This window comes from Salvelinus namaycush, chromosome 13, assembly GCF_016432855.1.
Source record: "Salvelinus namaycush isolate Seneca chromosome 13, SaNama_1.0, whole genome shotgun sequence".
Taxonomy (NCBI): Eukaryota; Metazoa; Chordata; class Actinopteri; order Salmoniformes; family Salmonidae; genus Salvelinus; species Salvelinus namaycush.
The window spans coordinates 45477905-45501720 of NC_052319.1; the positions used below are offsets into that span (position 1 = coordinate 45477905).

Genomic DNA, 23816 nt, shown 5'->3' on the forward strand with positions numbered 1-23816 from the left:
TGGATTCAAATGAAGCCTTTTTTAGATTGGCCCCAGAATACACACCAATACAGCTCAGTGTAGATTTACAGCATATCTGCATTGCAGTTTTATCTGTTATTTATATCATTAGCAGACTTTTATAGTCTATTTAGAAAGTATTGAGACACTCTTGACTTTGTTACGTTACAGCCTTATTCTAAAATGGATTAAATCGTTTTTTCCCCTCATCAATCTTCACATAAGACCCCATGATGACAAAGCAAAACTGTTTTTAGAAACTTTTGCAAATGTTTTAAAAATGTAAAACACAAATATCCAATTTACATTAGTATTCAGACGCTTTACTCAGTACTTTGTTGAAGCACGTTTGGAAGCGATTACAGCCTCAAGTCTTCTTGGGTATGACGCTACAAGCTTGGCACACCTATATTTGTGGACTTTCTCACATTCTTCTCTGCAGATCCCCTCTGTCAGGTTGGATGAGGAGCATTGCTGCACAGCTATTTTCAGGTCTCTCCAGAGATGTTCGATTGGGAACAATCTTAAAATGATCTACTTTGCTTTACAGACAAGCATCATGAAACCTCGAACAGAATACATTAGCTTGACTTCGTGAAAAAATTTGTTTGGACCGAACGTACACAATTTCACTTCAATGTCCAAATGAAGACGTGGGGACACATTGTGCCTTCAAAACGCATCACTAAGCTAAAGACCCTGGGACTAAACTAAACACGTCCTTCTGCAACGTGGATCCTGGACCTCCTGACGGGCTGTCCCCAGGTCGTAAGGGTAGGTAACGACACATCCGCCACGCTGATCCTCAACACGTTTAATAAAACAGGCATCAAGTTATTATAATGCCATCATAAAATTATTCTCTACATTAATGTGCTCTGACCAATCAGAAAATGGATACAACCTCCATTTCATTTGTCACTTTATATAATGTTATCAACCATCTTCACATATTTCCTCAGTACATTTTGAGATGAAAACATATAACACAATGCAGATATGTGATGATATCTGTCACATAATTTTCTGTAAAGCACAATTTTGACAAAATGTAGAGATGCCCATCATATAAAATGTTCTGTATGCTGGTCAAATGTGGGTATAATTATTGCAGGCTTTGTTGGCTACATCTCAGAATTTCTGCATTGACAAATTGTCAACCACAGTCTACTACCAAGGCGATCCGCTTGGTCCCGCAACCTTTTACGTTTCCGGCCGACTTCTGGTTCCTCCTGTAGGATTTCACTGGTGTCGTCTGTACAGCATCTCACTGATCTCAGCCGTTCTTATTCATTTGTTGAATACAAATATACAAAATACATCTTATTTTACTCCTTATTTAAAATAAATAGCATTTGGCCATTATTGACCTTTCTAAAAATCTCGTTATACTTCTATAAACCGGTTAAATTTTTTGGGCAAGAACTCTGAATTTTGGAACTGACAAGACATCACCAACTCAGAGGCTGCTGATTTTGTCATTGGCCAGTATAAGGCGATCCGCTTGGGCCAGCAACTTTGCACGATACTGTCCGATCTCGGAATCCTCCTGTAGGATGTTATCAGTGTCATCTCTGTGTAGCAGATCCAGCATTTCACTGCACACAATCTTGGCTGACTGCTTCAGGATGAAGTAACGGATCAGCATGGGCACCTGGTCAGCCAGTCTTTGCACCACAATCTGTGAGAGAGGTGAGGTGGGATGGAGAGTGAGGGCTAGAAGTGATGAGATGGCAACCAAAATATTACCAAATGACAACAAAGGCTCAGCAAGGTGAACATATAGACTTCAGAGTTGGATTGGTCTGCAAAATGAAATATACCATAATGCAACCCTGCCACAACAATGTGTGTTTGAAACATTTGTCAAAAAGCTTTAATTACAGATCTGATCATCCCATTGATGATGTCATGGATTCATAGTACAGGCTGGAGCAGAGCTATATAATGTACACTACCGTTCAAAAGTTTGGGGCCACTTAGTTTTTGACATTTTTTGTCCATTAAAATAACATCAAGTTGATCAGAAATACAGTGTAGACATTGTTAATGTTGTAAATGACTATTGTAGCTGGAAATATCTACATAGGCGTACAGAGGCCCATTATCAGCAACCATCACTCCTGTGATCCAATGGCACGTTGTGTTAGCTAATCCAAGTTTATCATTTTAAAATGCTAATTGATCATTAGAAAACCCTTTTGCAATTATGTTAGCACAGCTGAAAACTGTTGTCCTTATTAAAGAAGCAATAAAACTGGCCTTCTTTAGACTAGTTGAGTATCTGGAGCTTCAGCATTTGTGGGTTTGATTCTACAAATTTGTCGAAGGCCCTGATGAGAAAGTGTGTGAGTTTGTCTATAAGCACACTACATAAAACGTCAGTTTAATGTTAGCTGAAGGTTTAGTTAATTAGATTTTATTTCTGGAACATTCTATACATACTGCACAGTAGATGTGTTGCATTGTACCTCATAGTATGCCTTGAGCAGCCCAGGGTACTTGCTCCTGGTGTCTTGCTCTTTGTCTTCTGCTATTTCCCCCTCCTCTAGCATAACTTTGTTGAAGATTTCATCCTGTGTGTAGACCTGCATCTCCATCTCAAACTGCTCCACAATCCTCTCCTTCACTATGTTTGACTGCTGTTCCTGGATTGTTTGAATGTTTTTCTGAGTAAAAAAAAAAATGAAGATACCATGAGGACATAAAGAATCTTGGATGCAGGAGGCAGTGAAATAGTGTTACTGTTTCAGAACAAAGTTCAGTTCGACATGCTCTAAGTATCTTATGGTGTTTTATTTTGAACATTTCAGGGTACAATCCTACAATGGACAATCTGTAAAGTGGAATTCTTAATTAAAATAAATTGTGATTTTTAAGTGGTACTTTGCCTCATGTTTTCCTGCCTTCTTGCTAATGCCACTAACTAAGATTTCCATTTCAGCCTAAAATCACAGAATTGAGAATTGTATGATTTTCATGTCAGAGCGCTTAACAGTTTACAATTGGCATTACCTTTGAGACCAGATGAAGATAAGGAAAGTTCTTAAAGCTCTCTTTGGACAAATGATCAAATTGCTTCTGCACCATGTCTGAAAAACCAAAACAAATGTATTTGGTAAATAGATATTCCACAAAATGTTTTTATTTAAAGGGCTATTACAGCCAAATTACAAGGCAATGGTCCAAATATTATAATTTGTTTGTGCTTCATGTCCAAACAATCATTGAGTCATTTAATTGAGCTACACAATCAATTTCATTTGGACATGAAGCGTGAAAAATGGAAACAGTGTCCAGGTAAATTAAACCAAAGCATGGATTGATGTCACACCTTGTCCATAGACTGCTTACAGGGTAAGGAAACCAATATGTCATTTTGTAATTTGATTGAACTATTCCTTCAACATGTCCTATTTAGTTAAAGTTAATGGCACATGCACAAGTACAATGAAATGTCGTTCTTGCAAACTTTAAACCCAACAATGAAGCCCGACAAATAACATAAAGTAGAACAAAAACACTAGAGAAATAAGTACACAAGTAAGTAAGTAAGCTATATACCTGGACAGTTCCAGGGTCAGTAGCTATATACATGGACAGTTTCAGGGTCAGTAGCTATATACATGGACAGTTCCAGGGTCAGTAGCTATATATAGGGACAGTTCCAGGGTCAGTAGCTATATACACGGACAGTTCCAGGGTCAGTAGCTATATACCTGGACAGTTTCAGGGTCAGTAGCTATATACATGGACAGTTCCAGGGTCAGTAGCTATATATAGGGACAGTTCCAGGGTCAGTATCTATATACATGGACAGTTCCAGGGTCAGTAGCTATATACATGGACAGTTCCAGGGTCAGTAGCTATATACATGGTCAGTTCCAGGGTCAGTAGCTATATACCTGGACAGTTTCAGGGTCAGTAGCTATATACATGGACAGTTCCAGGGTCAGTAGCTATATATAGGGACAGTTCCAGGGTCAGTATCTATATACATGGACAGTTCCAGGGTCAGTAGCTATATACATGGACAGTTCCAGGGTCAGTAGCTATATACATGGTCAGTTCCAGGGTCAGTAGCTATATATAGGGACAGTTCCAGGGACAGTAGCTATATACATCGATAGTTCCAGGGTCAGAAGCTATATATAGGGACAGTTCCAGGGTCAGTAGCTATATATAGGGACAGTTCCAGGGTCAGTAGCTATATATAGGGACAGTTCCAGGGTCATTAGCTATATATAGAGACAGTTCCAGGGTCATTAGCTATATACATGGACAGTTCCAGTGTCAGTTCCAGTACCATATGTACAATGTGCAGGGTTACTGAAGTGGTATGCTTAAATACTGTATGTATAGGGGTAAGTTGATTAGGCATCAGGATATATGATAAAACAGAGTAGCATCTGTGTATATGATGATTGCGTGTGAGTGTGTGTGTTTCGAGTCAGTATAAATGTGTGTAGATGTTATATGGTTGAGCAAATGAAGTGTGTGTGTGTGTGTGTGTGTGTGTGTAGAGTTCTGACAGTGTGCATAGAGACGGTGCAAAGATACAAATAAATAAAGGGTTCAACTCAGATAGTCCGGTAGGCATTTTGTTAGCTAGTTAGCAGTCTCATGGCTTGGGGATAGAAGCTGTTCAGGAGCCGTTTGTCATGCAGAAGCAGAGAGAACATTCTATGGCTTGGGTGGCTGGTGTCTTTAACAATTTTCGGGTCCTTCATTTCATACCGCCTTATATAGATGTCCTGGATGGCAGGGAGCTCGGGCTCAAGTGATGTACTGGGCTGTCTGCACCACCCTCTGTAAAGCCATACGATTGAGGGTGTTGATTTTGACATACCAACCAGTGATGCAGCTAGTCAAGCTGCTCTCAATGGTGCAGCTGTAGAACTCTGAGGATTTGAGGGCCCATGACAAAGCTTTTCAACCTCCTGAGGGGGAAGAGGCGCTGTCTCGCCTTCTTCATGACTGTGCACATGTGTGGACCATTTTAACTCATTAGCCTTTTGGACACCGAGGAACTTAATGCTCTTGACCCGCTCCACTTCAGCCCTGACGATGTGGTTGGGGGTGTGATTCACCACTTTCTTGGGTGTTAATGCTTAATATAATAGCTATGTTTGTCTTGTCAGAAGTACTACAGAGACCCATGCATGATGTTCAATAAAGGGGCTTTCGGAAAATCACATTGAATCTAGGGCTGTAACGTGTACGCTAATAAGTCGGGAAGCAAGTACAGGGAGTGAATTTAATAAATAAACTAAAATGAAACAAAACAAGAAACACGATTAGCATACAGACATGAAACACAGAACAGAAACAATAAGGTGTGTGTAACGATGGTGACAGGTGCACGTAATAATGAATAAACTGGCGACAGCAAGGGGGAGCGGTAGTAGGAGTGACAGTACCCGCTTCCTGACGCGCTGCTGTGCAGTGACAGATATAGGGGAGGTAATCAGGAAGGTGATGGAGTCCAGGTGAGTCTCATGAGGCGCAGGTGCTCGTAACGATGGTGGCAGGTGTGCGTAATAATGAATAAACTGGTGACAACAAGCGCCAGAGGGGGAGAGATGGAGTAGACAAGACAAGGGGTTTTGGTCACTTACCTCTGATTGTCTGTAGTGTCATCATAGCTGGTTTCTTAAGTTTAGCCACTAGTTTCTGAACAACATGTTGAAATACCCTGTAGTTACTGAATCCTGGCAGCTCACTTCCCCTGTGCTTCTCATCATATTCATCCACCACTTGTTGCACTACTTCGTGGTCTAAATTCAGGAAAACAATGTTAATAATTCATTGGAGATTATAATCACTGTTGTATGATATAACTAGTAGTAGTATATTAACTATATCAGTAAATATTAGGGATATTTAGAAACATAAATATTCATTGGTTAGATATGGTAGTATGATGAGCAATACCTGGGGTATTCAAAATTGTACCTACAATGTGATTTGGCATTTTTCAGACATTCCATCCACTCTGTAAATTCCTTTCGCATGAGCACAAATAGATTCTCCTCAACGATAATATCCCCTTTGGACAGTTGGGTAATTTGCTCATTGAAATCTGTTATGACCTGAAGATGGAAACATAACAATAAAACATACCTGTTTAAATGTTTCATATTTAGTCCTTTTAGATTAATGTTTAATGAAATGGCTCCACAAGACCCATCCATCCTTACGTCTTCTACAGATTTTAAACAAGAACTATCTTACACTGGCTTGTCCAAGTGTTTTTGTAAAATCAGCTGTCAAGGTAAAGTATTGTTTAACCTGGTGACAAACATAATTAGGGGAAATTAAGGAAGGAGAGTGGAGGAAGTGGGAGTGGAGAACATTATAATGCTGTTTTATGTATCTTTCTGGACAGTGCGTCTACTCTTACACCTGTGTTGCAAATCTGACCAATCCAAATGGCAGAGGATGTGCAACAGAGCTGATGCCTTTATACCAGGTACCGTTGCCCAAATTCTCTATAGGACATTATCCTGACAATTTACCAAACCATGACAATAACACACCTGAACTACTGTGTAAAAGTATGGCTTCCAACCCTACATCATTCATTTTTATAGAAATGTTGTACAAAAGAAGAAGTTTACGAAGCTGAAAGATGGAAAGGTGAAAGATGTACTCACCTGAATGAGGTACTTCCTCTTCTCTTCAGGTTCCATGGGAGGTCCGCCCTCTATTTGACTCAATAAATGCTTTACCTGCCCCAGCTGCTCCTTTATATTCTCTGACATCTGGGGCAGATATTTCTGATCAGGAGCAAACATACAACAAGTTAACTTCTCTCGTGTATGTGGGACGCTAGCGTCCCAACTCGACCACAGCCATTGAAATAGCAGGGCGCCAAATTCAAAACAACAGAAAACTCATAATTCAAATTTCTCAAACATACAAATATTATACACCATTTTAAAGCTAAACTTCTTGTTAATCCAACCACAGTTTCCGATTTCAAAAAGGCTTTTCGGCGAAAGCATACCATTAGATTATGTTAGGACAGCGCCAGGACAAGAAAAACCACTCAGCCATTTTCCAAGCAAGGAGAAGCGTCACAAAAACCAGAAATACAGCTAAAATTAATCACCAACATTTGACAATCTCCTTCAGATGACACTCCCAGGACTCAATGTTACACAATACATGTATGTTTTGTTCGATAAAGTTCAAATTTATATCCAAAAACCTCAGTTTACATTGGCGTATTATGTTCAGAAATTCTTTGCCTCCAAAATTCTCCGGTGAAACTCCAGAGAGCCACATCAAATGACAGAAATACTCATCATGAACGTTGATAAAAGTTTTAAGTGTTTTACATGGAATTAAAGATAAACTTGTTCTTAACTTCTCTCAGGTAGGGGGCAGCATTCGGAATTTTGGATGAAATGCATGCCCAAATTAAACTGCCTGCTTCTCGGGCCCAGAAGATATGATATGCATAAAGCTGGTAGATTTGGATAGAAAACACTCTAAAGTTTCCAAAACTGTTAAAATAGTGTCTGAGTATAACAGAACTGATTTAGCAGGCGAAAACCGGAGAAAAATACATTCAGGAAGTAGTTTTTTGGGGGGGTTTTGTAGTTTTCTATTCAGTGCCATTACAGTATCCATTGACTTAGGACTCAAATTGCAGTATCTATGCCTTCCACTAGATGTCAACAGTCTTTAGAAATTGTTTCAGGCTTGTATCCTGAAAAATGAGGAAGTAAGAGCAGTCTGAATGAGTGGACCCTAAAGTGTCACAGAGCTGTTTCATGTGCGAGACGGAGAGAGTGCGTTTCTTGTTTACCTTATAAATTGACAAAATTATTGTCCGGTTGAAATATTATTGATTATTTAGGCTAAAAACAGCCCGAGGATTGAATATATACATCGTTTGACATGTTTCTATGAACTTAACGGATACAATTTGGATTTTTTTGTCTTCCTGTTTTGACTGCGTTTGAGCCTGTGGATTACTGAAGAAAACGTGCGAACAAAACTGAGGTTTTTGGATATAAAGAGACTTTATCGAACAAAACTAACATTTATTGAGTAAATGAATGTCTGCTGAGTGCAACCATATGAAGATCAAAGGTAAAGGATTAATTTTATCTCTATTTCTGACTTTTGTAACTGTTCTACTTGGCTGGTTACTGTTTGTAATGATTTGTCTAGTGGGCTATGTTCTCAAATAATCGTACGGTATGCTTTCGCCGTAAAGCATTTTTTAAATCTGACACTGTGGTTGGATTCACAGGAAGTTAGTCTTTAAACATATGCATAATATGTTTTGTTTTCTGAGTTTTTATAATTAGTATTTCTGTATTTGAATTTGGCGCCCAGCAGTTTCACTGGCTGTTGAAGAGGTGGGACACTAACTTCTCACGTACCCAAGAGAGGGTAATGCATCTGCTGTGTCAGATTTCAAAAAAGCTTTGATGCGAAAGCACATTGTTCAATATTCTGAGTACAGCGCTCAGCAATCAAAAGCAAGCCATACAGTTACCAGCCATGTTGTGGAGTGAACAAAAGTCAGAAACAACATTATAAATCTTCACTTACCTTTGCTGATCTTCGGCAGAATGCACTCGAAAGACTCCCAGTTCCACAAGAAATGTTTGTTTTCTTTGATAACTTCTTCTGGCTGCAAGCCCGAGGCCGCCCACAATATGACAACAGCCAGCTCAAGTGCAGGGCGCGAAATTCAAAATATATATTTTTTAAATATTTAACTTTCGCACATTAACAAGTCCAATACAGCAAATGAAAGGTACACATCTTGTGAATCCAGCCAACATGTCCGATTTTTAAAATGTTTTACAGCGAAAATAGCACGTATATTTATGTTAGCTCACCACCAAATACAAAAAAGGACAGACATTTTTCACAGCACAGGTAGCATGCACAAAGCTAACCTAACTAACCAAGAACCAACCAAACTAACGAAGAAACAACTTCATCAGATGACAGTCTTATAACATGTTATACAATAAATCTATGTTTTGTACGAAAAATGTGCATATTTCAGGTATAAATCATAGTTTACATTGCAGCTACAATCAGAAACTGCACCGAAAGCAGCCATAATAATTACAGACACCAACGTCAAATACCTAATTACTCATCATAAAATATTTCTGAAAAATACATAGTGTACAGCAAATGAAAGACAGGCATCTTATGATTCCAACCAATATTTCTGATTTATTAAGTGTTTTACAGCGAAAACACAATATAGCGTTATATTAGCTTACCACAATAGCCAGAAACACAAGCCATTTCCCAGTAGCAAAAGGTTAGCGATCGTAACAAACCAGTAAAAGTGTAACGTCCTGACCAGAGTTCGTATGTGTTTTGCTTGTTTAGTGTTGGTCAGGACGTGAGCTGGGTGGGAATTCTATGTTGTGTGTCTAGTTTGTCTGTTTCTATGTTAGGTTAAATGTGTTGCCTGATATGGTTCTCAATTAGAGGCAGGTGTTTGACGTTTCCTCTGATTGAGAACCATATTAAGGTAGGCTGTTCTCACTGTTTGTTTGTGGATGATTGTTCCTGTGTCAGTGTTGGTGCTACACGGGACTGTGACGGTTAGTGTGTTTTGTCAGTTTGTATAGTGTCTTGTTTTGTTTAATTAAATTCATTATGTCTAATTACCACGCTGCACATTGGTCCTCTGATCCTTCTCGCCTCTCCTCGTCCGAGGAGGAGGAAGAGCTAGACTGTCGTTACAAAAAGATATATAATTTTTGACTAACCTTGATATTCTTCATCAGATGACAGTCCTATAACATCAGGTTATACATACACTTATGTTTTGTTCGAAAATGTGCATATTTAGAGCTGAAATCAGTGGTTATACATTGTGCTATCGTAGCTACTTTTTCCCACAACGTCCGGATATTTTTCTGACACTTTTTCTGACACACATATTCTGACCAAATAGCTATTCATAAACATAACTAAAAAATACATGTTGTATAGGAAATGATAGATCCATTAGTTCTTAATGAAATCGCCGTGTTAGAATTCTAAAAAATAACTTCATTACGATATGCAGCTTCGGTATAGCTAGAGTACCCAAAAGTTGGGCGCCGACGACTAGTTCACATGTACGACAGATATATGAAATAGCATCATAAAATGTTTCTTACTTTTGCTGATCTTTCATCAGAATGTTGGACAAGGGGTCCTTTGTCAAGAACAATCGTTGTTTGGATTTGGAACGGCCTCTTTCCCTCCCGATTTAGCAAGCACACTAGCCAAGTGGCACGAATCTCTCCATGTCAACAAACGGAAGAGAACGGAACACGGCAAAACTCCCGAAAAAAAATTCAATAATCTGATTAAACTATATTTAAAAAACATACTTTACGATGATATGGTCACATGTATCAAATAAAATCAAAGCCGGAGATATTAGTCGTCCATAACGGCAGCTAAACAGAAGACAAATCCAGGTACCTACTCGCGCTCTCCAGAAAACAGGAAATGGGGGACACGTCATACAAAGAGCTTGTATTCCACTTCAGACCAAGATAAACACGCAATTTCTTCTCTCACCGCCTCTTGACATCCAGGGGAAGGTCTATGAAGTGCATGTATACTAATACGTATCATGCCCATTTATAGGCAGGAAGTAGAACAGAGCCTCGATTTCAGACTTTCCACTTCCTGGTCAGGAAGTTTGTGCCAAATGAGTTCTGTTTGACTCACAGATATAATTCAAACGGTTTTAGAAACTAGAGAGTGTTTTCTATCCAATAGTAATAATAATATGCATATTGTACGAGCAAGAATTGAGTACGAGGCCGTTTGAAATGGGCACCTTTTATCTGGCTACTCAATACTGCCCCTTCAGCCCAAACAGGTTAACCAGGTACCAGACCACATGTTTTCCAGTGTGCATTGGGTGTAGGAGGAACAGACAGATAACCATAGGGTATGTGGTTGAACTAACTTTGATCTGTTTGACCAGGGCATTGCTGAGCTTGGTGGCTAGGCACTTGGTGGTTGCCTTCTCTTCACGCAGGAGGGATCTATACATTAAAAGGGAGAGAAATATAACAAACACAGTATTTCATCCCAAAAATTGACAAACATATTTTACACCTAAACTTGGTATAATCATAGGTCTACAATGGTCACGCCCCCACATATATCTAATTAACATAATATAAAATAAAAAGAAAATCAATCTGTTTAAGTTAGAGATATGTGCTAAGCTAACGTATGGAATTGTTTTATGATCATACCAAGGATCATTTAGCTATTTGATTTTGAATGTTAAAAAGTACAATTTGCAGAAATGTAAGAGAAGGGAGGAGAAGGGACTCTCATTCATCAACACTATATGGAACTACTCTCAAAGGATATCTGGAAAAATATACTTTTTTCATAAAATCCTGAAACCAACAGTTTGGGGCCCTGAACATTTTCAGATGTGAAGCCATCAAAAACAAAGATGCAAGTTACTTAACACATGGCAAGAACACATTTTACCTGAAGTGCTCATGATTTCGGAAGAATTCCAACTCCTCCTCAATCGCACGGGTTATTGACATGTTTTCATCGATTTGCTTCTGACCACGACATTTCACAATGACATAACCCATATTGAGAAAGATGACTCTATTGTGGACAATTTCCAACACATTCTTCTCTGCTCCCGGGTCTATCAGGTCTGGCTTTGTCAGAATGGCTTGAAGACAAATGAAAAGCATAATGATAACTTTACTAATACAAAAAAAACAATTTAAAAATAAATGTATCTATATCATTTCTTTACCCAGAGTTCTTGTGCCTTCAGGATCCACTTGTTGTGCCATTTTCAGGGCCTCTGTTGTTGCTATGTCAACATTACATGGTACCACCACCAAGATAATGGTTCTTTTCTCCTTTATGAATTTCGAAATGAGATTCTTGATCTAGTAAAAAAGGAAGAAGAAAGTGACAAAGCATTTAGGATGCAAGCCTTTGATCGAGTTATGTGATTAATCTACGAGAGGGTATCAGACCGCTTGTTACCGTGATATCGCCCTGTGTGGGGCACTCTGTTCTTCATGGTTCTGAAGCTCAAACTTCCTCAAAGTCAACACATTCAAAGTACCTTTCACCAGAATCAACCATTATAGCTACATGCACCTTGCTAGCAATTATGGGAACTTGTCTGTACACCTGGCTAAAACAATTCATCATTAGTGAATCATGAGAGGAGAACCAAGAGTCATGAGAGAACCAAACAATGTACTGGACAAAGTTCAAAAGCTATACACTAACGACAGACTTACTTGGACTCCAATGTCTTCTGGTTGTCCTTTCACAGCCACCCTGGTGATCCCTGGTAAGTCAATCAGACTGAGGTCACACACCGTGGAGGATGTGATCTTTAGAGTGATCAGGTCTTCACATATCCCCACTCCCTTTCCAGCTAACACGTTCTGAGCTGTTAAATCAATGGGAAAATATTGATGTGTTTATTATTTGTTTGTTTGTCTGTCTTATACCCCGACAGAACTCTTCTTATCATAATATATTATGTTTTCTGTAGTTGTATTCTGTAGTTGTCTATGGTAAATACCATACAAACCTTTCCACAATAAATGATAATAGATATGTCAGTGGCGGGTGGCGGTTGGTACCGTTTAAGATGAGGGAGAACAATATATATCTATGAGCAATGGCCTTATTTCTATTACACCCTTTTGGACGACTATCATTCATATTCCATTCACACAGTTCAGTGTAACATCAATAGGTTTAGGCTGCTACATGATACTAGTACATCATACTCATCATACTACAACCTAATCTATGAATGAAAGTTTACAACGCAGGTGCAGAAGTTGAGAGAATGTTTAGTAGTCAAGGTGATAGACACTGACACATTCAATACCACCTTGCACACTCTGGCTGCATCATGCTGATCTAGGGTGTAATCATTTAGTCCAACAGTTGCAAACGAGAGTTTCTATTGGACAAATTCAGGTATGTTTATCATTGTTTTGTTTCCGTTTGTGTCCGTTTAAGAAACATTTTTCTACAGAATTGGTGGAATGAATACACCCCTGATCACAAGCAATCAAAGCTCACTTTCATAGCAGCCAAATACAAACAGCATGATCTCTTTTATCAGTGCACAACCCATCAGCTGTCTGTGACCAGACGAAAAAACCTTTCCAAGCCGCTACACACAGCTGACATTGTTGCCATCATATTATATCATCATAGTCAACATAGCTAATAGAGCTAACACTTTAGTAAACCTGCTACAATCATGCAGTACAGTGTTCAGTCAGCAGCAAGCAGTTTAGCAGTTACACCGGCGGGCCCCAGTGGCTAACAATTTATAAAACCTAAAAACTTACCTTGACTTGGAAGTGTTCCTTCGTTGGATAGCCATAGCCATCCCTCTCTGTTTGAGCCGGTGTGTGAGTAGGTTAAACTAGCTAGCTAACTTCGCAAGCTAAGCAAGTGAAAGTGAAAATAATATGAAATATAGCTAGCTCTCTTTTCAAAACAGTTCCTATTGTCTTTCTCTCTATTTGAGTAACCTATCCACCACATGTTATGTCTTGCAGTGCTAGCTAGCTGTAGCTTATGCTTTCTGTACTAGATTAATTCTCTGATCCTTTGATTGGGTGGACAACATGTCAGTTCATGTTGAAAGAGCTCTGATAGGTTGGAGGACATCCTCCAGAAGTAGTCATAATTGCTGTGTAAGACTATGGAAGGCAGGGAAACACGAGTCTCTTAGATTTTGTATTGAAGTCATATACCCAAAGGAAACCAGCTGTCCTCCGGCTACACCATGGTGCTACCCTACAGAGTGCTGTTGAGGCTACTGTAGACCTTCATTGTAAAACATTGTGTTTTATTCAATTATTTGGTCATGTGAATATATTTAGTATTGTTTTATTTAAAAAATATAACTTTTTTAATGTTTTGCTACTTAATAAATCTTACTGAAATTCACAGAGGAGGATGGTCCCCCCCTTCCTCCTCTGAGGAGCCTCCACAGGTTAATGTACAGTATAGAATAATATGTCTGTGTGTTTGTTCTCATCTCACCTTGTTCAACTTGTCTTACGACTTCTGAAGGTTCGTCAAATTCATATCTGAATTTCCCTCCATATGAGATGACAGCCTCCCATTTCACTGTCCTGTCATTACAGAGTTTAAGTAGCAGTGGGCACCTGGTGACAATACCTGGAAAGAAGGAAGTACCAATGACATATCATTATAATGTATTACAGAACAATCAATACAACAATCAATATGACAGTAGTCAACAACGGACCGGGACATGAATTTCATGGAAAATATATAACTTCTGCAGGCTACAGACACACTGAGGTTGCTCTAATGTTCAGAAAGCATGTCAGACATGTACAGTGTCTGAATAAATGGTTAGAAAACTCATGTACAGTTAACATTTTTTATAAAGGTTTGCTGTGGTAATCTAGAACGGTTCTAAACATTTCAGTAATGTCCGTGTCTCTGTGGTCCTATTGTACTGTCTGTTTCCTGACCTCGTCTATGGACTTTGGGTGATTTGGGTAAAATGCTAATATTGATTTTAATAGTTTTTTGTATGTTCAGGTAACAATACAGAATCTCACCAGTCCCTCTGGGCAGCGCCACCCCAGAAAGGGTCTCAAGCACAGAGCTCTTTCCTGAACTCTGGTCTCCCACCACAGCAATGGTTGGCAGTGGCAGCTCCTTATCTATCCCTATGGATCTCATGTAGTCTATTAAGTCTATGAAGGGCCGGACCTTCTCCGCCAGCTGGTCTTGGAACATCCTGCGGGTATGTGAGTGGTACAAAACAATGCCATTATGAATGGTTAATTTGATGATAGACATTCATGGCTAAATTCATTATTTTACACAGTTTTTCTACTTAGTAACTAACTATAATTTGGCGTACATGGGACAAGAAAATGTATTAGCCCCCCAAAAATATAAACTGCACCATGTGTAACAAAAACTACTGCGTAAATAATCACCATCACCATTATTGTCTGAATATTAGCATTATAGTATTGTGGTACAGTGTACTACAGAGTAGTATTTTGGATCGTACTACAGAGTAGTACTGCGAGTGTGCAATAACAACTGAAAAATGGAGTTCATCATTTCAAAACCGAAAACTGAAGTAATGTTGTCCCACCTCGGTCCATCTTCCTGAGCCATTTCTTTCTCTGTCTGAAATAAAAGAGAATGAAAGCTAAACCATTTAGATGACAATACAGAATAACAGCAATTTAACTACATTTACATTACATTTTAGTCATTTAGCAGACGCTCTTATCCAGAGCGACTTACAGTAGAGTGCATACATTTTATTACATTTTTACATACTGAGACAAGGATATACCTACCAGCCAAACCCTCCCTAACCCGGACGACGCTATGCCAATTGTGCGTCGCCCCACGGACCTCCCGGTTGCGGCCGGCTGCGACAGAGCCTGGGTGCGAACCCAGCCCAGCCTGGGCGCGAACCCAGAGACTCTGGTGGCGCAGCTAGCACTGCGATGCAGTGCCCTTGACCACTGCGCCAGCCGGGAGGCCAATATTTTGAACTAAAGCTATTATAATCTAATCATAACATAACTATAACATAAGAGGAGATACAGTCACACATGCCCAGTTCGGGAACCTTATAATTTGCCAACTGTAAAACACTGTAATACACTACCTATAAAACACTGTAATACACTACCTATAAAACACTGTAATACACTACCTATAAAACACTGTAATACACTACCTATAAAACACTGTAATACACTACCAAACATTAAGAACAACTTCCTGATGTTGAGTTGCTATATGAGAATCTAGTAAAATTAAGGGTAGGGTAGAAACGGAATAAGTAAAATAATTGTATGATGTTATAGATTAGACTAGACTATTAGATTAGAATGTCTTCTTTCCCTAGGTCAATGGAGTATAACTTGGTACACTATATATGCACAAAAGTATGTGGACACCCATTCAAATTCGTGGATTCGGCTATTTCAGCCACACCCATTGCTGACAGGTTTATAAAGTCAAGCACACAGCCATGCAATAACCATAGACAAACATTGGCAGAAGAACGGCCTTACTGAAGAGCTCAGTGACTTGTTGGAAAGGATGCCACCTTTCCAGCAAGTCAAGAACAATCAGTTCGTCAAAGATGTGTCCTAAGAACAGCAAATAGCCGTTGTATATTCGCCATATACCACACCTAATCGGGCCTTATTGCTTAATCATAGCAGTCAAAAAAACTAAAATGGACACTGATGGAAAATGATTTGGCGAGTTTAATAAGGGCTAATTATATTTTCTATTGCGACATATTCTTGAACTCGCAATAATTATTATTTTGATGGAAATAATTGTACTGTAGGCTTCTGCTAATTCCGTCGATATTCCTTCTTAATTCACTCAATAACATTATGAAAAAATAATTTACTGGTTAAACGACTCCTCTCTTGCTGCGAAAAAAAAATGTTGGTTACTTTTCAGGCCTTGTTGGCAGGTTTTGAAAAGTCATTGGGCTAGACATTTTTTGCTAGATGTGGCAACCCTGCTATCAAGGTTATTACTTTGGATTGTGGGGCAGTTAGGTCACATATTTCATCACAAATAACTACACTCAGACTAGCTCACCTTAATTAATTAATCTTGCTACTAGAATAACTGTGGTAGTTAATTTCTTTCCTATCAAATGAGGAGAGACAAACTTATCACACAAGTCAGAGTTATACTTAAACTAAATCTGTAATAATTTATGAATAAATCTTCTTAGGGCTAGGCGTGACAACTTTCGGGTGAAACTGGAGGGAGCGCAATTAAAAAGAAATAACACAAATTATGGATATTAAACATGTAGGTACATACAACTGTCTTATATTGGTTGAAAGCTAAAATTCTTGTTAATCTAACGGCACTGTCCGATTTACAGTAGCCATTACAGCGAAAGCAAGCCATGTGATTGTTTGAGGATGGCGCCCCACATCAAAATATTTTCATAAATTCATAAAGTTTCATAAATTCACAAATAGCGATTAAATATTCAAAAACTTTTAAAAATCTTCCTCTGATTTGTCATCCAAAGTGTCCCAGCTATAACATGTAGTGTCGTGAAGTTAGATAAAATCCTTCTTTATACCCCAAAATGGCTGTTTAGTTAATGCCATCAATTTGAGTAATCCACTCATTGTCACGCCCTGGCCTTAGTTATCTTTGTTTTCTTTATTATTTTAGTTAGGTCAGGGTGTGCCATGGGGAATGTATGTGTTTTTTGGATTGTCTAGGGGTTTTGTACGTTTAATGGGTCAGTGTCTTGTCTAGGTGTTTGTATGTCTATGGCTGCCTAGATTGGTTCTCAATTAGAGGCAGCTGTGGTTCATTGTCTCTGATTGAGAGCCATATTTAAGGCAGCCATAGGCATTTGGGTTTTGTGGGTAATTGTCTATGTTCTATGTTGCATGTGTGCACTTAGTTCGTTTTAGCTTCACGATCGTTTGTTTTTTGTTCGTTTAGTAAGTGTTTGTTTTTCTTCATTAAAAGAAGATGTCTTTTTCCCACGCTGCGCCTTGGTCCACTCATTCGTCTCATAACGATCGTGACAGAATTACCCACCACAAAAGGACCAAGCAGCGTGTAAAGCGGCAGCAGGAGCTATATACACAGGATTCTTGGACTTGGGAGGAGATACTGGATGGTAAGGGACCTTGAGCACAACCGGGAGAATATCGCCTCCCTCATGAAGAGCTGGAGGCAGCTAAAGCCGAGAGGAGGCGATATGAGGAGGCAGCACGGAAGCAAGGCTGGAAGCCCGAGTCAAACCCAAAAATTTCTTGGGGGGGGGGGCTACAAGGGAGTGTGGCGAAGTCAGGTAGGAGACCTGCGCCAACTCCCCGAGCTTACCGTGGAGCGCGAAAGTACGGGCAGACACCGTGTTATGCGGTAGAGCGCACGGTGTCTCCTGTACGTGTGCATAGCCCGGTGCGGGTTATTCCACCTCCCCGCACTGGCAGGGCTAGATTGAGTATTGAGCCGGATGTCATGAAGCCGGCCCAACGCATCTGGCCTCCAGTGCGTCTCCTCGGGCCGGCACACATGGCACCAGCCTTACACATGTGTCCCCGGTTCGCCTACACAGCCCAGTGCGGGTTATTCCACCTCCTATGGTAGAGATAATAAATGTTAAGCTATTTAATGATAACTATGGTAGAGTTATTAAAGGTTAAACTATTTAATGATAACTATGGTAGAGCTAATAAAGGTTAAGCTATTTAATGATAACTATGGTAGAGATAATTCAAGGGTCCTCTAAACATAATGGTGCCCCTACTTCATTAATTTGGATAGGATAACCACATTAATTACAATAAATTAGATCAATTAATTACTCCAGTAATAACTTCATAAAGGATCTTGAATATCCATAGTCAGGGGAGCAACTTTGTTTAATATTATTTTATCCAGGATAAACACTCCAAACAGCCTACCGACCGCTCGGAGGAGCCTGCATTTTCCTGAAGCACACAGTTGCCTAGTTTTGCATCACATTTCAATGATGGGCTCCCGAGTAGCGCAGTGGTGCAAGGCACTGCATCGCAGAGGAGTCACTGCAGTCCCTGGTTAGAAAATAGGCTACATCACATCCGGCCGTGATTGGGAGGCCCATGGGGTGGCACACAAGTGGCCCAGCGTCGTCCGGGGAAGGCCGTCATTGTAAATACGATTTTGTTCATAACTGACTTGCCTAGTTAATTAAAGGTTTAATAAAAAACGTTTTAAAAAACTCGGGGGGGGGGTACAAAAATGCAATTTCAGAATGTGTGTTGAGACATGTCCCCCCGTCCCCAGTGACAGGTCTGCCCCTGTCCATTGCCAAAGACCCACAACCAAGGTCCCACATGTTGTTCAGGAATACTGAGTATTGATGGAGAACAGTGGGGAAGACTCACTTTACCATGCACTGGCCGATCAATACCTATTATAGACTTGACTATAATAACAAGGCTTATAGAAGGGCTATGGGTTTCACTGAATTTCAGACAGACATCAAATGTTCTGCATCGTAACACTGTCATAACACTATCTTAACATCGTAATAGGTCCACTATTATGCTGCGTTATATTGTATCAGGCTGTGGGTGTGAGCTGTCATAAACTGTCATAAGGCTAGAAAATACAGCAATATCTTTGTCATAACACGATCATTACATATTTATGTCAGATTATGACATGTGTTATGAACCTTTATGACATGTTCAAAGCTAGTGTTACCCAACATGTTGGTAAGCAATTCCCCAATTACCAATAATCAAATGTACAGCATTGGACCACATGTCAGATCTCATTATTAAGTATTACAGAGCTGCGATTGTTCTAAAAAAGTGCCTTTAACCTCTCAGCTCTCTTGTTCAGAAAATACATTTTCAGATAAAAAAAAATACAAATATTCAATACATGGGTTAGTTGATCTGGACATTTCTGACAAGTTATAAATGGCTCTCTAAGGTCTGCAATGACTGACATGACAAGAGGAAAACTGGTGATGCACTCTCCAATATTATTATACTATTACAACATTCAATAATAAGTTGAAAGCCAGACTGAGTTAATAAAAATAAATGCACTCCTCCACCGACCGCCCCGCCCCACAGTTTGGAAACCACCAGGGGTGGAAAAAGTACCCGATTGTCATACTTGAGTAAAAGTGTAGATACCTTAATAGAAAGTTACTCAAGTAATATTAAGTCACCCAGTAAAATACTACTTGAGTAAAAGTATAAAAATATTTGGTTCTATATACACTTAAGTATCAAAAGTAAATGTAATTGCTCAAAAATACTTTAGTATCAAAAGTAAAAGTATGAATAATTTTAAATTCCTTATTTTAAGCAAAGCAGACACAACTATTTTCTTGTTTTTAAAATGTATGGATAGCCAGGGACACACTCCAACACTCAGACATCATTTACAGATAGCCAGAGGCACACTCCAACACTCAGACATCATTAACAGATAGCCAGGGGCACACTCCAACACTCAGACATCATTTACAGATAGCCAGGGGCACACTCCAACACTCAGACATCATTTACAGATAGCCAGGGGCACACTCCAACACTCAGACATCATTAACAGATAGCCAGGGGCACACTCCAACACTCAGACATCATTTACAGATAGCCAGGGGCACACTCCAACACTCAGACATCATTTACAGATAGCCAGGGGCACACTCCAACACTCAGACATAATTTACAAAAGATGCATTTGTGTTTAGTGAGTCTGCCCCACCAGAGGCAGCAGGGATGACCATGTGTTGTCTTGATGAGTGCGTGAATTTGACCATTTTCCTGTCCTGCTAAGCTTTTTAAAATATAACAAGTACTTTTGGGTGTCAAGTAAAATGTATGGAGTAAAAAGTACATTATTTTCTTTAGGAATGTGGTGAAGTAAAAGTATTAGTTGTCAAAAATATAAATTGTAAAGTACAGATACCCCCAAAAAACGACTAAAAAAAATACTTTAAAGTATTACTTAAGTACTTTACATCACTGGAAACCACTGATTTAAATGTGGACCATTATTTCTACAGTTTAATTTGGTTTTAGTCCTTTCAATGTAGATTGAGGCTACCCTGCCTTAGATTATAACACCACCACTTCCAATGGAACTGCACAGAGCTAAGGATCTAATCCTGGGGTCTTAAACTTTTTCAGCTCAAGACCCAAATTAGAAACCGACCGTCATCCCATGACCAAAATCATCCTCCAACGACTCAAACTAGGAAGAAATAGCGTGCGATTATATATTTATTTTAGTATCTTGCGACTCACCTCTCACTCGCTCACGGCCCACTTTGGATCCCGACCTATAGTTTAAGAAACACTGATCTTGTCCTTTTAAATGCACACTTACTTTGAAATCGTTGACACTTTCAGACAAGCAGGTTGCGTGTTGAGTCAGGGTCACAGAGCAGTATAGGTCTACAGCTTGAGTCTATCACCTTTCATGGTAGCAAAATGAAAGTGAAACGTTTTGATGGTCCATTCTGGGAAATCATACCGTTTTTCTGCATCTGTTACACAGTGCCTAATTAAAGTTCAGATACAACCTCATTGGTTCTTAAGGGTCACATGATTTCCCAGAAAGTAAAATGAAATCAAGGTTGTTTCTCAAAATGCATACTACCACAGATAGACACAAAAAAACGGATGAAATCCCACTGTGTATGTAAATGACTCTACAATGGGGGAATATTTATACTGCACAGCCTAACCTATGGATTGTGTCCCCATGAAATGGGCTATCTCCTCAGTGATATTCACAGGACACAACTGTGTAGAGTTTACACAAATATTAGCGTTTTAGCTGCAGGACTTTGTGAGAAATCAGTTCACTACAGAGCCTAATGTGCATATTGAACATACAGATTGGACTGTACAGTCTAAACTAGAGATTGTGCTCCCATGAAATGTGTATCAGTGACACTCACAGAACTCTGTACAATTTACACACATATTAGCGTCTTCGCTCCCATTGTGCCCCTCCGCACACTTCACTTCCCTTCATTGAATAACGCTCCGTTGATTCATCGCCCCCAACTCAAAAAGCATTTCTAGGTTTAGATTTTGTGGCATAGAGAAAGTTAAGATATCAGACAGGGGAGGAGATATAAATAATACTAAGACTTCCTACAAGCAACAGAAGATCAAGAAATATCAGCGAGACACAGAGGACTACCAGCTCAACCAGGTGTACGCATGGGTAGGCTCAAGGACGGGAACACGGAGAGGCCAATGTGAACTTAGACACACAGAGGTATCCACTGAGAGCTAATTCCCTACTGACAGCGACTTCAGCTACCATCACACACAAACATTTTTTTCTGTTGCCCGAAAGCAGCACAACGAGGATCCACTAAAGAAAATAAACGATGTAGGAGAGGCAAACGGTCAAAGAGGGGACCAGGAACACAGGCCATGGACACGGAGCTATAGCAGGTCTCGGTAATTAACCTCTCCAAAAAAAGAGCTTACTGACGCGCAAGTCTGTTTTATCTAAGGGCCTCTCTTTTGTACCTACGTGTACAGACAAACAATGTGATGCGAAAGTAGATCTGTTTAAATTATTTTGCAAGATTACATTTATATAGAAAATAAACAGACAGAAATACTCTATTACAGGTGGAGAGCTTCCACACTGAGTCATTAAAAAGAGGACTTCCAAGATGCCAGTTCTTCAGACTGCACTCTATATGTCACTCCAGAGAGGACTACCTCGATAAAGAAGCGGAGATGTGCAATAGGTTTCTAAGAATTGGCTACTCTCCATAAAGTGTGGATGAAGCTTTTATTTTGGCATGGGGAAAACACAAGATGAACTGCTACAACAAAGACCCACTAGATCTAAAGAACACTGTGTAATGTTCACAACCACATATACTTTGACCTCGCGGAAAGTGGGAGATGCTGTCAAGAAACACTGGCATGTTTTATCATCAGACCCAGCTTCGCCTGCTGAATTTAAGAATCCAGCACTTATTTGAATATAGGAGAGGTCGCAATTTACGCTATAAAGTTGTCCACGCCAATTGCCAGTCACAAAAGAAAATCGACCAGGCTCTTTTACACCCTCTTCCTGAACGGCAGCTATACATGCAGAGGTTGCGCACAGTGCAACAATATGAAGAGTGAATATTTCTTCCACCCACATACAGGAAAACGGTTCCAAATAAATGACATTATTACGTGCTCCACCACCCATGTTATTTACATTATTAAATGTCCATGTGGGCTGTGCTATGTAGGTAAAACTCTCGTTCTCTCAAACAGAGAATCAGTGAACATGAATTAAATTAGGAGAAACGACAAGGATTATCCAGTTTGCAGTACATTTTAATGACCTAAACATAATTCTACTTTTAGATTTTGTGGCATAGAGAAAGCTAAGACAGGGGAGGTGATATTAATAATACACTGAGTAAAAGAGAATGTTTTGAGATTTTCACCCTCCAGACATTATTTTCCTAAAGGTCTTAATGATGAAATGCCTATATATATGTTATGTTGTAAATGTGAACATGAATTATGCCCCTATTTCCGATTACTCTGACGTCACGATTGTCGAAATGAGCGGACCAATGAGTTCCACATATTTTAATACAAAGTGAAACTACAAAAAAAAAAAAAAAACATACAACGAACGTGAAGTACAGCGCCACTAGGCACTAACTGAAACAATATCCCACAAAGTAGGTGGGAAATAAACAACAGCTTAAGTATGATCCCCAATTAGAGACAACGATAAACAGCTGCCTCTAATTGGGAACCATACTCACCAACAAACATAGAAATACAAAATACTAGATAACCCCCCCTAGTCACGCCCTGACCTAAAACACCATAGGGAACCCCGAGGGCTCCGAGGGCTCTCTATGGTCAGGAAGTGACACTCTGACGTTTTTCTTGCGCTGTACCCAATGATTTATGAAAACTTGCTTGGTAGGTCAATGTCCTCATTGCGGTTTAACAGAAGTGTTTAATACGTTTTATGTACACACTTTATTTTAATGTTGATGAAATGCATATTGTTATAATTGGTAGCAATTATCCCTCGACTCCAACCCCATTCGATGCGTGGAACGGATGTGAGTGGGGATAGGTCTATATAAGGACGCTAATTTAAAAAACTCACAAAAGTTCTGAAGAAGGCCATACATAACGCTTATTAAAGAGCAGTGATACTATCAAGAGCAGTGATACCATCAATAGCAGGGATACTATCCAGAGCAGTGA

The 23816-nt window shown here is 39.5% G+C and overlaps 1 protein-coding gene across 1 annotated transcript; it reads right to left on the bottom strand.

Annotated features, from left to right (window-relative positions):
* Positions 1 to 1346: 1346 nt before the first annotated feature.
* On the bottom strand, positions 1347 to 15198 carry LOC120058009 (interferon-induced GTP-binding protein Mx-like). Its single transcript, XM_039006496.1, has 13 exons — positions 15176 to 15198; positions 14625 to 14806; positions 14074 to 14211; positions 12294 to 12448; positions 11792 to 11930; positions 11506 to 11704; positions 10964 to 11042; positions 6657 to 6779; positions 5960 to 6092; positions 5619 to 5777; positions 3016 to 3092; positions 2472 to 2669; positions 1347 to 1681 (listed from the first exon to the last, which is right to left on the bottom strand). Exons 1-13 carry the CDS (start codon positions 15196 to 15198, stop codon positions 1460 to 1462), a joined length of 1827 nt encoding a protein of 608 aa, XP_038862424.1. The 3' UTR covers positions 1347 to 1459.
* Positions 15199 to 23816: the final 8618 nt, after the last annotated feature.